Source organism: Marmota flaviventris, chromosome X (genome assembly GCF_047511675.1).
Source record: "Marmota flaviventris isolate mMarFla1 chromosome X, mMarFla1.hap1, whole genome shotgun sequence".
Lineage (NCBI taxonomy): Eukaryota > Metazoa > Chordata > Mammalia > Rodentia > Sciuridae > Marmota > Marmota flaviventris.
The window spans coordinates 77,988,642-78,010,975 of NC_092518.1; the positions used below are offsets into that span (position 1 = coordinate 77,988,642).

Sequence of the window (22,334 nt, forward strand, 5' to 3'; positions counted from 1 at the left end):
TTTGCCTTAAAAAATTCCCCTGTAGGATTCCATTTAAATCTAGCTTCCATAATCTCCAAAAACTGTTACAATATAAATATACAAGACAAAAGTGTCAATCAAAAATTCCCTAAAGTCTAATACTTTTTTATACAAGTTATCCAATGAAAGAGAACAAAAGTAAGACTTATTAAAAGACTTATCTCAAGAGTTGTTTTCTATGCAATAAATATAGTACAGCAATACTTACATATTCTCTTCTCCAACAATGCAAATAGCAGAAAGTATTTTTACTATTTCAGTCATCATGTTGGGTTGTTTGGGGTCAATTGCTCTTGCCAATAGTAAAAGACTTCTTTCATCCCCTAGAATCCTTTGTAATCCAAACTAAAGAGAGGAAAATATGAAATATAAAATTTTCATACAAAATGAAATGTCTATGGAGCATCTTTCATTAAATAAAAAGGAACTAAACCAAAATTACCCAAAAAATCTGTACCTCCGCAACGAGGTTCTCACTAATTATATAAATGTTCTTTACATGCAGTGACATACTAAATATGTAAAGATATAAGACATGTATCTGGAAAACCATCAATCCAAACATCAGAGCAATATTATCAAAATGGAAGCTAAGGAATAATGGTTTACTTTTTATGATTTTCATAAGAGTTTCAGAAGGTAATCTAAATTCCAAGGGGCCAAAAAAAAAAAAACCTGACATTTAAGTAATTTCTGATTAATGTTTCCTCCTCTGATTTACACAATTTATTCCATGTGAAATTAATACAAAACAGTATATTTTCTATTTTGAATATGTATTTATGCCTATTGTTTCACATGCCTGTAATTTAGATGATCCAATTGTTCATGTTCTAAGTGCCTACATGCAAGACATAAATGTGGTCTAACTAAAACTTACCCTTAGTTTAGAATAATCTAAGTCAAATTAGCAGGTTCTTCAAAAACTGCAAAACTCTTACAAAATAAGAACCTATGTGTTGATATAACAAAGTATATTCTGTGGGGAAAAGGCTCTATTGAAAATCTCACCAATATAATTTTCTCTAGTGACTATACTGATTATAATTAGTTGGTGTCCTAGAAAATTGTGACAGTTGACAACATGAATCAATGAGAATGCAGAACAAAGGGTACTATAGTTGAATTTACAGATGAGTGGACTGATTAGCTGGAGAGGTGAATTTATTTTTCAGAGGCCACTCAACTTATTAGTAGCAAAGCATGAACTCTGTATAGTTCAGCAGAACCCCTGATTTCTAGTATTATGTTGTCTTTCCATTATATCATTATTTCCCTCAGTTGAAAAGAGATTCATCGTAAACCATGGAGAAGCAACATTTAGTAAGTTCTTTCTTGTTACCCATCAAAGTCTGCATAACATTGTAACCAAAGACTAAGAGCACAGCAGTTGAAAAATTCTGTACTAATATGGATAGGGATCTTTCTGTGAAAAACTTCCAGAAACAGCATTATAAGTGTATTTAAGAATCTCATGTCTACTAGCAAGCATCTACCATATGTGCCAATAATATTTTTCATTGATATATGTACATAAAATATATATGATTATATAACTTCATATGCCTAAGAAATACTGCAGATTCCTTAAATACAAAATTTTATTTCATTGGTTATTAATAGTTTTATTTCACATATGGCAAGATTCCATATAATTACATATCTCTGTTAGGCACTTTGAGATTATAGAATGCCATCTAAAGGCAATTATGTAATTAAGTGAATTAATCAATAGTATTTTACTTGTAGGTATATAAGTTACATCATTTCTAAGACACTAAAAGCCTAAAATTTATATACTTCCTAATTACCCAACTGGTATTATACAAAAAATAAAGCCCTGCTGTCTTCCAGAGATGTCATTAATGTTTCAGTCAACTTTTGCATCACTGACACCAAAATATTTGACAAAAACAACTTAGAGAAGGAAACATTTATTTTGGCTCACAGTAGACAGGTGACGCCATTACTCTGGGCCCAGAGTGAGGCAGCATATCATGGGGGAAGGACAGGACAAAGGGAAGTTTCTCCTCTCATGGTAGCACAGAAGCAGAGAGGTGAGCAAAGGGGCTACAGAGCAGATGCAACCTTCCCTTCCAATGACCCACCTCTTCCAGACACATCCCACCTGCCTACAGTTAAAATCCACTGAATACATTCAAACTAGTATGGACTGATTGGACTACATCTCTGACAATCATTTCATCTCCGAATATTCCTGCACTAATACAAGAGATTTTGGAGGACACCTCACATGCAAACCATAACATCCCGCCCCCAAAAGCTCATGTTCTTCTCACAATGCAAAACACATTTAGTTTATCCCAAAGACTCCCATAGTCTGAAGAGTTCCCATACTTCCCAAAAGTGAAGTTCAAAGTCTCTTCTGAGGCGGCCTGGTGGCACAACACCTGTAATTCCAGTGGCTCGGGAGGCTAAGGCAAGAGGATCTCGAGTTCAAAGCTAGCCTCAGCAACTCAGTTAGGCCTTAATCAACTCAGCAAGAACCTGTCTCAAAATATTTTAAAAGGGGACTGGGGATGTGGTTCAGTGGTTAAGCGCCCCTGCCCCACTTCAATCCCCAGTACAAACAAACAAAGTCTCTTCTGAGACTCAAGGCAAACTCTTGGTCTCTTGGTTATGAGCTCCTATAAATATCAAAAGAAAGTTACATTTATCCAATATAGTGGCACAGCATAATCACTCCCATTCCAAAGGGAGGAATAGGAGCACAGAAAAAAAAAAAAAAAAAAAGGTGGGGCTAAAACAAGTCTAAAGTCAGCCAGGCAAACAAGTCCTCTAAATATGCTTATAGCAAGTCACATACCCATAAGATGTACTCTCCGAAGGACTTGGGCAGCCCTACCCCTCCCCTCTTTGGTCTGGCTAGTTACAGTGCACTTGGGCTATCTTTTCACATGGCTTGCTCATAGCCAGCAGCTTTTCTAGGCTGATAGTCCATGTTACTGGAATCTCCTAATTCCTAGGGTCTCCATTTCAGCTTTGGCTTCACTTTTACAGCTTCATGCATTGCCCTCTCATAGACAGATGGTGTTACACTTTCCCTTGCCTCCCAGGCCTTCCTTTTAAATCTTAGTGTAAGCATCCATGACCCCTTAACTTTAGCATCCTGTATTCCTGAAGAACCAACACGACATGGATGACAACAAGGTCTGCTGCCAGCCCAGCTCTTACAATACCTGGGCCCTGTGGAATCATGGCTTCTACAGACTCTGAGTTTCTGGATGGCTGAGTACAACTTCCTAGGTACCCCTGTGAATCCCAGTGATCTCTTCTCAAAGGAACTTTCCCTTCTACACCCTAGAGCCCACAAGGGTTATGGTCATGTAAATTCCTGAGATGTCCTCAAGCAATCTTTCCTATTTTCTCTGTGATGTATTTAGGGTCTCTATAGGTACCATAATATCTTCAACAAGCACAACTCTCTTGGCATTAATTGTACATGCATGTTTTTGGTCAAACTACAGGTTTTTAAAATACTTCACTTCTGCTATCTGCTCCTGTTTGTCACAGTAAACCTGGCTAAAAGCTGCCAGCAATATCTATGCCACTGACTGAATGCTGTGCTGCCTTGAATTTCCTTTGACAGATTAATTAGTTCATCACTTTTAAATTAAGCTTGACACAAAGTCTCAGGACACAAATAAATTGTACACAGGTCCTTTGCCAGAATGTAACATTAAAAGGCCTCTAGTCCAATTCCCAACAAAGTCTTCATTTTTCTCTGAAACCTCAAGATAATAGCTCTCACTCTTATCAGCATTCTGGTCTTCTGGGTTCCCATCAGAATCATCCATTAAGCTCTGTTTAAAATATCCTAAGGCTTTCCAGCATGCATTTCCAAACTTTTCCAAATTTATCCCACAAACCATTTCCAAATGCTTTTGAACCACGTTGTCAGATCAGTCACAGCAATGATCTTACTTCTCAGTACCAATTTCTGTTTTAGTCAGCTTTTGTGTCACTGTGATCAAAATGCCTGAAAAGATTAACTTAGAGGAAGAAACATTAACTTTGGCTCATGATATTAGAAGTCCAGTTCATAGGTGGGCAAGTCCATTGCTCTGGGCCCAAGATAAGGCAGCACACCATGGGGAAAGAGTGTGAGAGTGTGGCAGTGGTAAGCTGTTCTCCTTTAGGCAGTAAGGAAGTGGAGTGGGATGGGATGGGATGGGATGGGGATGCAGGGATGAACCTTTCCAGGGCATGATGCAGTAATCCACTTCTTCCAGCCACACCCCACCTACCTACACTTACTACCCCGTCAGTCCATTCAAACTAGGATGGACTAAATAAATTAGAGCTCTCACAATCCAATCATTTCACCGTTGAATGTTCCTGCGTTCACACAAAGGATTGGGGGGGGCATCACATTTACAAACCATAATGCTCATAAATGACATTTACTGAACATAAAAGAGAATATTAACTTTATGATGTTCATAGAAACCAAGTCAAACCTGACCATTAAATTTTCTTTTTCAATGGAATAAAAACCGTATAGAAATAGTATTCCAACTTATGACCTTTAACTGCTACAGTAAAAGAAAAATAAAAGTATTTCTAATTTGAAAACAAGACTGATATGTTTACATGATTGCAATACCTACTAATGAATACTGTATAAAACAAAAGTATATTTTAAATAGTCTTTCAATGAAACTTATGATTTGCATCATAAAGACATTTTGTAAATTAAATAAATACTATCTCATCTGTTTCATACTTTCACATTGTCAAGCAAGTTTCCCCCTTTTGTAACAAAGGCAGAAGAAAATACTACTTACCTTATTATTCATAAATGCTTTGAGGCACTGAATGAGTTTATATTGATTCTTCTTGTCAATATTTTCTTGCCTAAGAAAAAAATAATAAGGTGTTGTACTTCAAATTTTCCCCTTTGATGAAAAATTTTTAATGTTTATTCTTACAGTTTTTTGTCCAGAATCTTTTCCAGAACATCCAATAAGAGCCCAAGACCTTCATGTCCAAAGTTGTTAACCCAACTATAAAAAGAACACACAAACAAAAAAAGTATGATTAAATTCATGTATTTAAGACATTAAATATTCAGAATGACATTTTGATTTTCATTTCTGATAATGTTATCTTACTATTGTTTTCTCTGCTGATACTGATTCAAATACTGACTGTATATGCATAACTCAGAGATCTTTTCCTAAATCCAAGAACTTTCTTCACATTTTTGATTGCCCACTAAACAGCACTGCCTTGGTTGTTTCACTACGATCATATAGTTAAGTCTGAATTTATGTGCTGAATTTATCTTCCCATTTCCAATCCTCTAAATCAACTCCTCTTCTATTCTACAACATTCTGTTAATAACATTATGACCCTTTGAATCCTTCATACTTGAAATATTCCATAATTGTTTGATCTCCCATTCTACTTCCCCTTTGCATTTGTTCTGTTTGTGCATTCAGCAAATATTTGCTGAGTGTCTATACCAAGCATGTTTTAGGTGACCGAGCTATGATAGACAACAAAACTAAGCCCTTTACACTCATGAAGACAACCATGTAGAAAGAGGGAGACAGGTGATAACAAATAACCAACTATAATAAATATCAGTGCATTGATGCAAGGAAGAAAAATAACAATTGGTAAATTAAATAAAATGGAGAACCAAGATGCTACTTTTCAATGTGTGGTCAGCAAAAGGTCCTCAGTTAAGGTAACATTTGAGCAGAGCCCTGAAGGAAGTGAAGAATTTTTCAGTACAGGATGAAAGGCAAACTGTTTCCTGAGGTGTTAAATAGTATGTTTGAAATGCTCCAAAGACTGTGAGGAGATCAGTGCATTGGAGAGGAATGACTAAGGAGATCAAATACCATGTATGGTACAAGGCTAGAAGACAGATTAAATAGAACTTGATCTAACTTTATGGCATCCAGGCATAAATTTTCTAGAATTATTTCTCAAATGCCCCCTCCTTCCTTGTTATTGTTGTCTATGCTAACAGTCTAGTTTAGCCCTATTAACCTTTCCTTTATATACCTGGAGACTCCCAAATGAGGTCTCTGTAGCTTCATTTTTTCTTTTGTTCATTTTGTTAACTGCCAGATTAAATTGCATTTAATCATAGTCTTTTTTCCAACAATTTCCCCTGAACTACCTAATACATATAAATAATTTGGCCCAACATTCTAATCTAGCCTCAGTTTAACTTTCTAGCCTAAGACCTTATACTATATGTACCAACAAAATCAAACAAATTATTGTTCCTGTAGTACTACCTGCAATTCCTTGTTTTAGTTCATTTATTCTTTCTTCCAAAAGGTCACCCCAACACCATCTCAATAAACCTTCAAAGCTCAAAAGGACTGTTTTGAACCATTAATGTCTTCCCCCTGTAAGTCCTCTAACAATATACAAATTCTTTTTGTTAAGAACCCTCACTGACATTATGATTCTTGACACACATGGCTTACCCACCCCTTTGGGTTATGAATTCTCTAAATACAGTACATTATTTCATTTATCTTTCTAGCTACTATTTCACTTACCATAGTAGTTTATATGTAGTCCATGAATATTTGTTGACTAATTTAAATTTAATAAATTTACTAATGTGTGTAGTTAAGAGAATAAGCAGTCTCATGTTGCCCAAGAAGTTCATACATCAAAATAAATATATAGCAGATTTCTGTGAAACAATGATTAAAATCTATGGTCTATTCCCCCCCCCCACCCCCCGCGCCGGTGCTGGGATGAAACCCAGGGCTTCCTTCATGCTAGGCAAGTATTCTACTACAGAGCAACATCATCAGCCTCATACTTCAAATAGTTAAACCATGCACATATTTCCATTCCACAGTCTTTATCCACTTCATCCCTACCTAAGGTAAAGCTTACCAACATAGGAGAGATCTACATTTATAAGAACCTATCAGTAAGAATGACCAGATCACTGAAGAAAGTACATTTAGAAATAGCACATTTTCAGAGCTAGTCACATCTATAATATATATGGATGCTAACTTTAAACAAATTCTGCTTTAATTTCCATAATGGAAGGGAGAAAAATCAATATGGCATTGTAATGATAATTGGCAGTAAGCTACTATTCAATTGAAGCATGTAATCACCCAATGCAATAAGCTATTTTCTATAAAGACTCTCAATAATCAGTGACGTGGTGGTAGAGGGCTAAAGGGACATCAACTCTAAGCATAATATACTATATTTAATCTATCACAGAGAATAATCAGCAGATCTCATTACTGCACAGCATAATCTACAACCTTAACATAGTAGGAATTCTGAACAAATTTATATAGATAGCCCTCAATATCTGCTTTGGAATTTGGTGTCAATATCTTCTTTGGCATTTGGGAAGAAGAAAAAAACAATCTGTGACTTCTTTAAATTTAACATTTACAAAATGTTTTTAAAATTCTAGGTTTTATTCATATTTCTGTTACATCTAGTGCTATTAAAATCATTAGGATTTTTTCTTTCTTGGTCTAGGAAATTATTTGACACAAATCAGTCACCCACACATCTCAGAATGTTATCAAATCATGCAGTTTATGGTACTTTGGTTTCATTCAGTAAAAATTTCTATTGATCTTGGATGGGGGAGGAAATAACCATGAAATTTCAGTGTGAGGAAGAAGGGCCTATTTATTACAAACTAGTCAATGAAAAGTCTCAGTTGTGAATACTGTAGGCTGATGGCCACAGGAGACCTAATAAGAGTCTTCAGCCAGGTACAGTGGCACACACTTGTAAGCCCAGCATGTGAGGAGGCTGATGAAGAAAGAACACAAGTTCAAGGCCAGCCTGGGCAACTTAGTGAGATTATCTCAAAAAAACATAAATAAATTAATTAAAAGGGCTGGGGTATAGCTCAGTGGTACAGCATCTCTGTATTCCATCCCCAATACAAAAATAAATAAAAGAGTTCAGATTTTTTAAAATAGAATAGTAACCTGAAAGGAGTTTATTGCCAAAGGGATACAACAATTATGATGTAGTATAATGACACTCAGGAGATTAAAAGAATGTGCAGCTGCACATCTTTTTTCCTTTTTCTCTTGCCAGTACCATTTTTCTATCTTACAGACATCAAGCCTTTGTGGCCTCTATCCAAGTGTTTGCTATTCATACACAGTCTCATTCTCTGTGTGTATGTACGTATGTATACACACACACACACACACACACACACACACACACGTGCCATGAAATGATGAAGCAGTTAAAACCAAAATGTTGGCTCCCATACATGGGCTGAATTTTGACACTGCAACAAAAGAAGTATAAATTAGTATTTATTAGGGTGCATCCAAAACCAGCATCATCAACATTGCTTGAAAGTTTGTTAGAAATGGTAATTTTTGGGTCCTGAACTATAAAATCAGTAAATAGGGCAGGGGGACGGCGGAGTGAACAAGTTATGTTTTAAGTCCTCCCTGGTAGTTCTAATGCTTGCTCATATTTTAGCACCACTGGCATAGAACATGGTTTACAGAGAAGTAGAGGAAAGCTTTCTCAGGCAGAACTCAGGCTCAGAATCCAAGACTGCTTTGCATATCCTCCTAACCATACGGTGTACTCCCACTGCCACAGGACAAAAAGGAATTGATGTGAAGCGGGTATTATTGGCATATTTTACAAAGTATAAAAATGTCAGCTCTGAGTTATTCAATACTAATTGACATCCAGAACTTTAAAAATAAAGTTGATGACTTCATTTAAAGTTCAACATGGGGACTGCAGATCAAGACAGACAGACCTAAATTTTGTTGTAGCATAATAGCCCTGAAATAAGAAAGAGCAATTCATCACAGATCTTAAATTTGCGAAACATAGAAGAAGCAGAGAATAAGGAAGAACCAAACAGAAGACAACATGGGGAAGAAGAATGATCTTTTATAATTTCCATAATTACCCTGAAATATAAAACATTTTTATTTCCTTTCTACTGAGATGATTTATACACTGTAAAATTCAACATTTTGACAAATTTTACAGTCATATAATCACCAACACAAGATACAGAATATTTCCATCATCCCAAAATATTGCCCAATTCTCCTTTGTAGTCAATACCCTTTCTCTATCTCACCCCTTGGTAACTACTTACCTGATTTATGTCCTTATAGTTCTGCTTTTTCCAGATGTCATTATAAATGGAATTATTCAGTTTGCACATTTTTGTGTCAGGTTTATTTAACATAGCATAAATATTTTTATTTGCTTTTTTCATTAAACATGGCACTAGAATCACTCAGCATAAAAATTATAATAGCCAACAATTTTGTTGAATGTCTCAGCAGTCCATTCCTTGCTATTATATGGATATACCACCATTTGTTTATCTACTGATATTAGTTGATATACATTTCAGTTGTTTCCAGGTTTAAATAATTATGAATAAAACTGCTATAAACATCCACATAGAAGTATTTGTGTAAGCATATGTTTATTTTTTCTCCAGACAATACTTGGCGGTGAAATTCCTTGGTCTGATGGTAAGTACATGTTTAACTTTTAAAAAAACTGCTTTCCAAGTTAGCCATTCTATTTGACACTACTTCAGCAAAGTGTTACAGTTCCAAATTCTTCAAATCCTTGTCTGTACTTGATATTGAAAGTCTTTTTAAATTCAGCCATTCTAAAAACAGCTTTCGGGTAAAGAAACTTGATAAGTAAAGCAGTTAAGTAACTTGGAAAACATCAGTCAATAAGAAATTAGCTACAGTTTTAGAATCTAAACCCATATTGGACTCCCAAGACCTTACTTCTTTCAACCACATCATTAGAAATTACTAAAACAAGAGCACTATACTATTTTCTATAAAAATATCTGGCTAATGATCTCACCAATAACTCAATGAAGAACAATTTATGATTGCTACAGAACTGCATTGATTTTACATCTATATATCTATGCCTAGACACACACTTATATTTATTTATATAGCTTAGTTCAATTCTTTAGATAGGCTAATTACGTTATAATCCATGCTTTTATTATCTTTAAAGACCCGAGTTTCATTAAGAAGTCTAGCAAATACTGCTAAGATATCTTGTGACTGCAGCTAAAATTTCCAGTCAGGATTTAGGAAAAGAAGTTTATCAGAAAAAAATAGAGTCAAAATAGAGCTTAGATTTTTTTTTTTTTTTTTTTTTTTTTTTTGCGGGGGGGAGTGGGGCTATAAAACTACAATCTCAATTTCTGAGACATTATTGTATTAACATACATATTGTTAATTTTATGCTATTAGGTTAGAGAATCATCTTGATATGCAAGCTGCTATTAGATGGCCACTTGTCAGGGAACCAGGTAGGACGAATGAACCACCTAAACAAAAACAATAGAAAGACCAGGAGAATTAATGTACAAGTAAGAAGGAGACCAGGATTAGATCTGAAAAGGAAGCCAGTATGAATATCTTAGGAACAAGAATGACTCTCAGTAAAAAAGTCTTTTATTGTTATACCAAAAGGTTTGACTATATCTATCAGATATAGAAAGCAGCTACAGTATTAGAATCTAAGCTTACTGAGGATCAAAAAAATATTCCATCATCCATCAATGAACTATGCTGTGAGCCCACATGGTGCTATGACAAATTCATAAACTTTAGAGAAAAACTGATCTAGGTTCTAATCCCATCTCTAGGAATTCTAGCTGTGTTATTTTGATCATTATTTAAACAACTTAACCTTGTTTTTTATTATAATCTAGGGATGAGAATAGTGCCCATAAACTCTTTGTGACTATTAAATGGAATAATAATGTATGTGAAACAGCACAATGAAGCTAGTATTAAAATACTTTCCAAAATGTTAAAAATCCAAAATGCAAACTCTTTGAATATTCTAATCCAAATACCAGTATAAATTTTAGACATGCATTAAAGAATATTTTTATTAAGCCCCTGTGGTGCTGGGAATTGAATTCAGGGCTTTATTTATGCTAGGCAAATATTCTGTCAACTTAGTTACATTCCTACCCCTCTTTTATTTTAAGACAGGGTCTCACTAAGTTTCCCAGGCTGGCCATGAACTGCTTTAGCCATTCCTCCTCCTTTAGCCTCCTCAGTTGCAAGGATTACAGGTGTGTGTCACCACACTCAGATAAGAATCTTTTTTAACAATATTAACATTTAACTCAGTACAAAGTATTTTAATTTTTATGAAATATGCAGAGGACTCTAAAACCATACTAGACTTCATCTATTCACTGTCAGACAAATAAACTTCATAATTGAAATATTTGGAACTCTTATTGCCTGATGTACTTTCTTTAATTTGTTATTTACTTTTGTGTATATTTAATTCTAACTATATTTAGTGCTGACCAGTTTACATTAGAATAGTCACAGAAATCATAATGGTGCGGGGGTGAAAAAGGAGCAAAAAAGAGAGAGAGAATTTATAGTTCATGCACAATTTGACAGTGAGAATTATATCAAAATACACTAAAGTTTTAAGACAGAAATATCTCCCTAGCTTTCAGAATTTCTGAGGTCATTATTTTTAAAGGGCCCACTTAACACTGATCAGCATTATCAAAGGAAAGAAAATCTTACATTTCATGAAAGTATCAGAGGATTCATTTAATCCGAAATCCAAGAGAAAGCAAGATTCTTCCCTCCATAGTTCTCCAGAGCAAAACAAAATGAGAAAAACACTGCAATGTACCTATTCTATTAAAGGAGTGAGTGAAATTCTGTTCCCTTCAGATCCATGTAAAGGACAAAACCGTTCCATTTCCCCAAACCTCAACCTTCTATCTGTAAATTAGAAATTTGAACTCTGAATTATTCAGTTGTATTTAATGTAATATAACTTAAAGATAGGGGGACAAATTAGTTCAGTACCTTATACACAATACAGACACAGTAAGCCATAGTAACTGCATGTTCACTTCCGATTAGATTGTTCAGATTAACATCTATCTTTCAAAATGGTTAAAGCTAAAATTAGAAAATTCTATACTGAGTCCCATAAGCTGTAAATGCTATTGGTCTCATGTGAAGGAGTCCAATATTTGTCATGTCATCCCTTTATCACTGTTTGTGCAGTGCTAAAGGCTAGTATAGAGGGTTATGTGTTCTGTACAAAAGATTTTATTTCTCTCTAATGGTCTTCAATTCCCATGTGTAATCTCATACTACAACTCAAATCACAGGAACATCAAATAAAATGAATGATAGTCTGGAGTTTCTTGGGGGAAATTCAGAAAGTTGGTAAAAAATTATAACACATGAAAGAACTAATTCAAAAAGCTGAGGAAACTTTAAAGGTTTATTGTAAATGGTGTTTTTGTTTTTGTTTTTACTGAAAAACATCTCATTTTAATACCAATGCTGCCAATGTAATGTTTTTCAATGCAATTAAAACCAATCCTTAGTTATGTGTACTTGGGAAAATAAAAAGATCCTTAGGTAATTAAAGCCAATGTGTAACCCTTCGTAAACAATACTGCACATTCAATCCACAGATGGCTACAAGGGTAGCCCAAAGGGTAGCCAAAAAAAACTTCATATTTTTGGCATCATTACACAATTTTTTCAGCCTCAATTAACACCACAGACAGTTCTACTATCAACATACACATTCATTAATTAAAAAATTAAGAGAAACACAACAAGAGGGATTTCTTATTATGATTGACTTGGTCTTAATCCAATACAAATATATATATTTACTCAGGTTTGTCTACATGAAAGTAAACACAGTACCAAAATACAATAGCACTGAATATTTGAATATCCTTGCAAATAATCCACTGGTGGATTAATGTGAGAACTATCTCTGACCAATTATAAATACCTACTTGATGTAATGCTACCACTTCTAGACACTTGTGCATAAGTCTTTGAAGCATGACATTCGACTGACCACTTATTTCACCTGATACATAGGCAGATTGAATGTGTCAATTCTCCAGCTCTACTTCTTGGTGGTTCTGACTTCAATGCTATGATAGATTATAATTTTCTTAAAAACACCATCTTTTTCTCTGGCTGCATTGAAAATTTCTGCTCTGTTTCATGCTATTCGTATATATTTTAAGAGCCACTTACAAAGATAAAATATGCATTATTTCCAGTTGTTTATATTATATATAAACAAATCCATTTTCCATATTTACAAAAGAAATGGTAAATGCTCCAGTTACGTAGAAAAATATCCTTAGGACAAGAGTTGAGATGCACTTTTTTCCCCCAGTACTTGGAATCAAACCCAGATCCTCACACATGCTAGGCAAATGCTTAACCACTGAGCTGTCTCCCCAACCCTATGGAGATAATTTAAGTAAAAATTCTCTAGCAAAGGATAAAAATTTCATATTCATTAAAATCAATGTCTTAAGTTGCCTAAATTAATTTGAAAATAGTCTAAGAAATGGCTTAAGTCTGAATCTGTACAAATGTCTTATAAGCTACACAATAATATTTTCCTTCCCACCTTCCCTTAAAAATTTTTGTATGAAAAGGTCTTACTCTATACTACTGATGGAAAAATTATTAAAAATGTGAATAAAAATGAAAATCTTCAATATATAGTCAATAGGACGAGGCAAGAAGAAAGGCCATTCCAAATAGTCAAGCAAAAGCCAGCCACATTTTACATCTGAAATTGTAAATATAACTATGTTAGGACACTTACTAAAGCTGCCTTCTTAGTGATATAACGAATCAAACCTATAATAAAATGTTAACTTCCACAAGAAAAATGTATTGGTTTATTTTCCTAAGCTAAGTAATACAGTTAAAATTCTATCATGTACTCCACAGGACATCCAATTTCTTTTAGTTTAGTGGAATTTTATTAAAGTGAACTTACTCCAAGAAATCACATTCCTAATCTGTAAGCCCTGGAAATGAAACAGAGCTGACACTGAGTTTACCTGTAATGAATAAGGTAAGTAAGAAATTCTTTGAATGCAAGACGAAAACAGAGGCATTAGCACATATACCTGTACATATCTTTTTTTTTTTCTAATCCAATTTGTATGTTATGCTATCTAATTCTGATGGGCAGCAGAGAAGTTAAATAAATCTTCCTGCATGGTAACAGGGGTAAGGAGAGTTGAAGGGTAATTGCTATTTGATGACTGAACAACAGAAATGCAACAGTCCTTCTCACCTACCAGGTGCAGTGCCAAAAACATATAATTAAAGACTCATTATAGCGTGTGATAGCTACACAGACAAAGATCAAAGAAATTTAATGTTCACAGATATTTTTAGCACAGGACAACTGAAACCAAATGTAAAAGAACTATTTCCTTGCATTCTTACTCTGGATGTCAAAAAAAATTGGCAAGTTCAAATTTCTATTTCTCAGAATGTGATCTGTAATGGTAATTGCTTTAGTCTTCTCTTGTTTATTTTCATGTATTTTTAAATCATTTCTGCCTATAACTGAGAAAGATACTGTGGAGACTATGTGTTGTTCTGGTAGCACATACATGGTAAATACCTTTTCTTCATTCATTATATTCATGGTAAATACCCTTTCTTCATTCATTACATTTAATTTTTAACTGAAAACAATTGCATATATTTATGGGATTGAAAAAGATGTTGGATGGCAGCATACATTTTGGAATGGCTTAATTCAGCTAATTAACCTACGAATTACTTCACACCCTTACCAATTTTTGTGGTGAGAACATTTAAAATCTACTTTCTTAGCATTTTTCAAGTGTACAATATACTGCTATTTATGATAGTCCCCAAGATATACAATAGATCTCTTGAGCTTATTCCTCCTATCTAAATGAAATTTGTATCTTTTGAAAAACATAAATATCTTAATATATCCATGTCAATAAAATTTTTCAAAACATAATTTTGAACAATGAATATTCAAAATCCTAAATAACCACATATTCAACAACTTGGGAATTGTTAAGGCTATCTAAGACAAATTAAGCCAAACCTACTCATCATTTTTCTCTATCACAATGATTTAAACCATCTGAAGCAATAAAAACAGAACAAAACTACCAAGTATATTAAAACACGTAGAAAAAACCTTTATATCACTAAATACAATATAAAGATATAAAGTCCCTAAGAAAGAGGCATTAGCCTCTGTGGTATTCATCCTGGTTTGCAATTATTTCAGAAATACCTAAAGACACAGCTACTGCTGAAAGATAAGCATTTATGCTAATATAGACTTTCAGAAAATATAAGTGTGCTCTAAAAAGTGTGAAGTTTTAACTGCTGAAAGAACTTTGGCCTTCTTCAAAATGACAGGGACTTTTTCTTTATTGGAACAACTAGATATCAAAATAAACAACTAAAAGTTTAAATTAATGGCATGGCTTTGTCCTCAGTTACAAACTTCCATGGAAAAATGCACCCTGAATAGTCTAGCTTTACTGGTTATAAAATCAAATATGTTACCCCATCTTACAGAAAAAGAAACTAAAGTTTAGTGGCTTGTCATACATCACAGAGATTCCTAATAACAAGTCCATGATCGGAATCCAGAACTTCTTTCTTACCTGCCTCAGATTCAACTTTACTATCAATAAAATAAAAATTATCCACTAATGTATATAAGTTTATTGATTCTTTTCCTTTCATTCCTGACTAGTGGATAAAAGTTAAATGATATTGTTTTAAATTGACAATGGATATAACCATAATTGAAAGCAATTCCAGTGAGGTATTTGCTTTTTACCTTTTAATTATTGACGTTAGGTTTCACCATGAAGGCAAGGAAATTTTAAGATAATAAAAAACATTGGACATGTCTAAAAACATATTTTGTTTCCTGCACACCAACAAATATAAAACATTTAGTTGGTCAGCATAGACAACAGAGCCCTTTTATACTACAATTCATTATTATGGGATGGAAACATATCAATGAAATATTTAACTTGACAAAATACACATAATAGGAAGCACATGGGGAAAAAAATGGAACACTGACTTTAATTTGGGAATAATAGTCCTTGGTTAATCTTTACTCACTTCTCTGCCCAACAGGAATAAGGTGGTCAGTCTTCTTAAGGTTGCTTCCTGCTAACTTCCTTACTTCACTATCCATTTGTGCTTTTTGCCCTATTGATTTTGGTTATACTGAATTTCCAATAAACCCAGTGACCTCTTTTTGTTAAACAAACCAGTTCCTCTGTTCATCCACGTTTCTATGTAGAGTGAGACCTGAACTACAGTACTGGTAATGAAAATGTAAAAGCTACAACAGATATCACAAATTTTAAAAAATGGGCAAATGTGATAAACACAAGAGTATGAAAGATGACTCCAAACCATACACACACAGTGAAAGCAAAAATCTTGAATGGATGGATGGTCTCTCTAAGAAGATAGAGAATAGACTGAGGATTGTTTCTATAAATACTTAAATGCTATTATCTGATTACAAATCTGTTGTGAGCTTGCAGACTACAATGTCTAGCACCATGCTCATAAATACCTCCATAGTATGTGCTCAACATGGTACTTGTATATCCATAGTACTATTTAATGTATATTTTAATACCTTTATTCTTATTTATTTTTATGTGGTGCTGAGGATTGAACCCAGTGACTCACATGTGCTAGCCAAGTGCTCTACTACTGAGCTACAATCTCAGCCCCACTATTTGATATATTTATCTACCATCCTTCATACTGATGTTTCAGAAATTTCCAGTCATATATTGAAAAAGAAAAAAAACTGTATATGCAATTTATTCCAGCTCCTTGAAATGAATTCTCTAAACCTGTTTATTCTTACCTTTTATTACTTCAATTTTTCAAGTTCATTTGAAAGAGTTGAGAAATTCATGAAGCTTAATGCTTAGAGTCAAACTATGGTCATCATCAAATTAAAAGACATGATTTCTACATGTAAATTATTATTATCTACATGTTGAAATAATAAAAAAATAGTAGAACAAAGCAGAAGGAATAATTTCTAATGTTCTATAGCACAGTGGGAGAATTACGGTTGACAAAAATTAAGTTCATATTTCATGATAGATACTAAAGAGGATTTTGAATGTTCCCAAGAAATGATAAATGTTTGGAGTGATGGATATGTCAATTACCCTGATCTGATCATTACACATTGTATATATGTACTGAAATGTAACATACATATGTATAGTTAGAATGTGTCAATATGAAGTTAGAAAAAATAATAGCAGATAATTAAATTATCTTAAAAGCCTACAAACAACTTAACACAATCCTGTCAGGAGAAAGAAATTATGAATAAATAGATAAGTTTTTAAAATGAAAAATATGTCATGAGGTCAGAGAATACCCCCAGGTCAATATCCAATACCACAAACATTTAAAATATTGTGGTATTTTAGTTGATATTAATAATGCTGATCTCAAAGGCACTACAAATTCTTAAACTTTCTATATCAATGAAAATTTCATTACATGTTTAATAGTTTTAGTGGTGAATCTACTTCAGGGTATTCTTATTCTTTGACAAACATTAATGCACATATGAAAATTTATGATAACTCAATTTTTGAAAATCTGTTTATACCACTCCAGTTTTCAATAATGTATGATGAATGAATTGTTGAATGCACAAATTTAACAAAGGATCTCCATGAAACTCTTGGAAGTTGCTATCTAGGGAGGTATGATATAAAAACCACATAAAAAACCTACTCAGGCAATATCCTCCAAAATACAGACGAATGGAGTCAATACACAGAGTGTTAAGAACAATAAATTCTCCAGAACAGATCTAACAATTAGAAGTGGATTGATTGGGGTTTTAAGAAGCTTTGAATTTCACATTTAAATGGCAAGCTACTAAACTATCTTACTGGATATCAATTTAGTTTTAAAAGTTCACTATAAATTATGCTGTCTTCTGTAATCAACCTACATGGACTCCATCTCTATAGAAGATTTTCAGGTTTAAACTTCCTGATTTGAGAAGTTATACACCTAGAGCTTTGCTGACCAGGTGGGAAATCTCTCCAAATTAGCTGTCCATTATCTAACGCCAGTCAAACAGCTGGGGTCATAGAGCAAATACTGTTATCTAGTGCACATGGATCTTCTTTCAATCAAACATATAGAATACCTGCTTTCCAGGTGCTACCTGGCATCTTAATTGTGAATTGTCTGCTATCCAGCTCCTATAAAAAGTCCAGCTGAGATGATAGATATTCCAAAAGGAGAGCCTCAGGGGCATTTCTCAAGTACAGTACAACCTAGTAGCAGGTTCGTTTACTAGAAAACTGCATACCAATACTATTACTCTAGGTCTTTGTAGAAATATCATGACCTTGATTTTTTTTTCTTTTAAGTCACAGGCTCATGTAGGAAATGGACATTCATAGAGATCCTCTGTACTTTATGAAAGAATATCAAGGACTCAGTCTACTATGTCGTTCAATATCCCTCATTAAAGAGCCACAAAATAAAATTCTCTGAGTTCACAACTGGGAAGAATGTCCCTCCTAAGGGGGAAAAAAGTTCACTATCATTTGTCAGGTAACAGCTATGTTTCTCAATATTTGCCTTTCTTCCTCCCTTGAATACATGAAAACTTGAGACAACTTTATAGTCGTATCATTACCTGGCATAATCCTAGGCTTTTTGGTATGTACAACCTTCCCTCCTTAGTCACTTAGAGCTTGTATTTTTATCCTGGTCTTACCAGTAATGGGATATTGTATCTTATTGTAAGTTTCAATTGCTTTAGTAATAGTTTCATAAAAAGAGAATTTTTTGAAGCTCTACCAGGTGCACAAGGCTGAAGTAAGAGGATTCCAAGTTCAAGGCCAGCCTCAGCAACTTGGCAGAACCCTCAGCAACTTAGTGACAGCCTGTCTAATAAATGAATAAATAAATAAATAGTCTAGAAATATAGCTCAATGGTAAAGTGCCCCCTCCCTCAGCAACTTAGTGAGATCCTGTCAAATAGACAGACAGACAGATAGATAGATAGATAGATAGACAGACAGACAGACAGATAGTCAGTCATTCTAGGATTATGGCTCAGTGGTAAAGTGCCCCTGGGTTCAATTACCAAATTCTCAGTATGGGAGGGGGCATGACTCTAGTATGTGTCCAAGGCATTTAGTTAAATTCATATAACTCAAAATATTTCAAGTGACATAAATGCATAAGCATTTTCTTCCAAAGACTAATTTTGAATGTAGAGAAAATGCAATCAACATATCCAAAATAGTTAAAATGAAGTTAACCAACTATTAAGGGATCCATTTAATTAGTGTGCCTAGACTCTGCTAATAGATTTTATATACATATATAACTGTGTGTCAAGTTACAAGTTACCAAATATTTTAGATGTTTTTTATATGTAAATTGGTCCTCTAATTTAAAATACATCTTTTAAATAAAAACATCTGTTGCCTTGGTGGAGCTTACATATGCCATATTGTAATAAAATAAATGTCAACATGAGAGCCACTATTTATCTTAATGTCTATAACATTTTCTCCCCCCTAAAGCAATACTTCAAAAATCGGACAGTATTTTCTGTGCCTAATTCTTTTAAAAAAATAATACAGGACACATAAATCTAGTTTGCTTTTATTGTAAGGCATAATATCAAGGGTGCCTAAGTCAAAACTCTGTCTTTAAGCTAATAGTATATGGATTAAAACTTCAAGGTTGCTTTAATACTTATGGTAGCAGTTTAATAAAATTAGCTTGGATATAGTTGATATTAATTGAAATTGTTGATCAACATTTTGAAAGAAGGCATATAAAATGACATAACTGCAATGAATTTTCTACACTATGTATAAATGTAATAGTGGTACTCAAAAATTATTTATGCAATTCAAAGTTAAAGCAAACAAATTCAAAATACCAATATTAAAATCTTGCTTTAGTAATACTGCTCATAATACTGCCTTATGAGATGTACTCACAATATTAAGTCCTGTTCACATTTCTGCATCATAAAAAAATTGGCCTCATTATTCCATTTTGCATAGGTAGTCCCCTGTAAAACGTTCTAAAGAGTATTGATCTGCACCTACCATTATATTAACTCTCTAAGTAGTGTTGGCTGTGTTGCCAAGCTTTTAATAAGTTTAATACAGACTGTTTAAATAGTTATTAGCACTCATAATTGGGAAAGTGCTTTTATTTCTACTTTGTATTGCTGTCAAGATTCAGCTATTTTCATTACGATGATTATGGTGAAATGCATATTTGTTAATATGCTAAAAAATACATTTAAGTCTAAAGGGAGATGAGAAAACATCAAGTAAAAGCAAATATTCCAGAGGTAATACAAATAACTACATATTTATAAACTTAAAAAGATATTTTCTATATTTTCACCTGCTTGGAAACATTGACTAAGAATACTAACATCACAGGGAGTGAACACAGACACTGAGCCATGAGTTTGGCAGATAACTATATCCAAAACAAACCAGGAAAAAAAGCAGTTTCCTAGTGGGGTAAAATAGCCCTCAAGCTGTAAGGTAATTTCAGCAACACTCTGAAAAGAATTCTATGCAATCACAACTCTCTGATACTATTCTTCAAACTGGTATTTGCCGTTTTTGTCATATGTTGAGAAACCTTAGTGACAATGATTTATTGCTGCACATTTCTTTGAATCTTCATAAAATGCATTGCCCAATACCTATACATCCTGTAAGGGCTTGGCTGGGAATAAAATCATCCAAACTCACTGGTCATTTCTCAATAGGCACTGCTTCCTTTCATAAACTTTAGTAAAGGAGTAGGAATAAAAACCTGTAAATAATGTAGTTCTCATTCTAAACCACAGACAGACCATGGTATGTGAATTCTAATGCAATTTGTGATGGCAGATTGGGATTTATTTTATAGTCAAAGCACATGGATTTTTAGGGCATTAAATAGAGTTCTAAACATTTAATTTCATTAATTCACCATGAAACTGTAAAAGGACTATTGTGTAAAGCATGCTATGCTGTCTGTAGCTTATGAATATGGTTCAAATCAAACCAATACATTTCATTCCTATGTGGAGGAAGTTAGCTCCATTCTTTTGTTCTGATTATAGCTAAAAATGTGTAGCCACAAAATAGTGCCAGATTAATGCAAATTCATTCTCACTGCTGGAGAAGCATAGGTCATGCTTAGATTTTCTTGCCCAAAACCATCCATAGTATTTTTCCAGAATATGTCTCTTATTCTCCAAATTTTGGCTCACATACAGGTCAGGACCAAGGAGGAAGAGAAGTGTCTGCCAAGTCATTTCCAGGCTAAACAAAATTGGAAAAGTATGCAGGCCAGGTAGGTAGTTTATAATGAGTCTTTAAAATTAAGACACATCTACCATGTCCCAAATTGTATGTACATAAAACAGTGCGGCAATTATTTTCTCCCTAAAAATGCTTGTTATTTCCTCTCATATTATAGTTAGACTTCCTTATCTAGTCTTCCCTTCCAGTCCTTTACCTACAGCAGAATCCCAGTAAAGCACATAACTCCATTAGGAAGAATAAACAGGGTAAAGTTAATAACACCAAAAGGATCATAGAGGACTTTTCCCCTGGGAGGACAAGGAAAGGTTGCTTTTCCACATTATAATCAGGTACACATACCTCAATATATCAGTTCACAGGCACAAAAGCAACTTCGTTTTTTTTTTTTTTTTCCCCCTAGTTCTGGAAGTATACAACTAGAGTAGGAAAAAGAAAACTGGCTATTCATCCACTGGCCAGTTGAATCAAATCACGATTAAGAGAGTGACCTATATTATGATATAAACATCAGAACTTAATCTTAGATATTACGTTTCTGCATTTGTATAAATGATAAATGTCACTCAGATTATTTCTTTCAGCACTGTAATTCTGATGAAGAAATGTATCCTTCCTGGCCTCCCATTTTTCTCCAGGACAGTACTATTTTTCAACAAACTATAGTTGAGCATTTCTTATGCTTATGAAGACAGAGTTTTCAAAAATGTCTGATAATTTAAATGACAGGTTTGTAATATGTTATCTAATCAAATTATTTAAATAAATAAATTATGCTATAAATAAAAGTATTTATAGCATAATCTTAATTAAAGAAAACATGAATCTATGGTATAAGAGCAACTCACTCAATAAACAAAGTGAGCATCTGATTCATAAGTTACTATTTTTAACACATTTGAATTAATCAATTACTATGTTTAAGAAGTAATAATAGCCATAATAAGGTATCCAAACATGAAAAATAAGTCTAATGAAAAATTAGTTAATTTTTTTCTCTTAGCTGAATCCCTGACTTCTGGTTTTAAAAAAAAAAAAAAAAATATATATATATATATATATATA

The 22,334-nt window shown here is 33.6% G+C and overlaps 1 protein-coding gene across 3 annotated transcripts in view; it reads right to left on the reverse strand.

Annotated features, from left to right (window-relative positions):
• The window catches only part of Diaph2 (diaphanous related formin 2), an 870,804-nt gene that overhangs the window by 634,165 nt on the left and 214,305 nt on the right, over positions 1-22,334 (reverse strand). For all 3 annotated transcript variants that reach the window (XM_071606838.1, XM_071606839.1, XM_071606837.1), the window contains 3 exons: positions 4,974-5,048; positions 4,830-4,899; positions 230-366 (listed from right to left, as the gene is read on the reverse strand). In XM_071606838.1, coding sequence (XP_071462939.1) covers positions 230-366; positions 4,830-4,899; positions 4,974-5,048 — 282 coding nt within the window. The remainder of the gene's footprint in view (positions 1-229; positions 367-4,829; positions 4,900-4,973; positions 5,049-22,334) is intronic.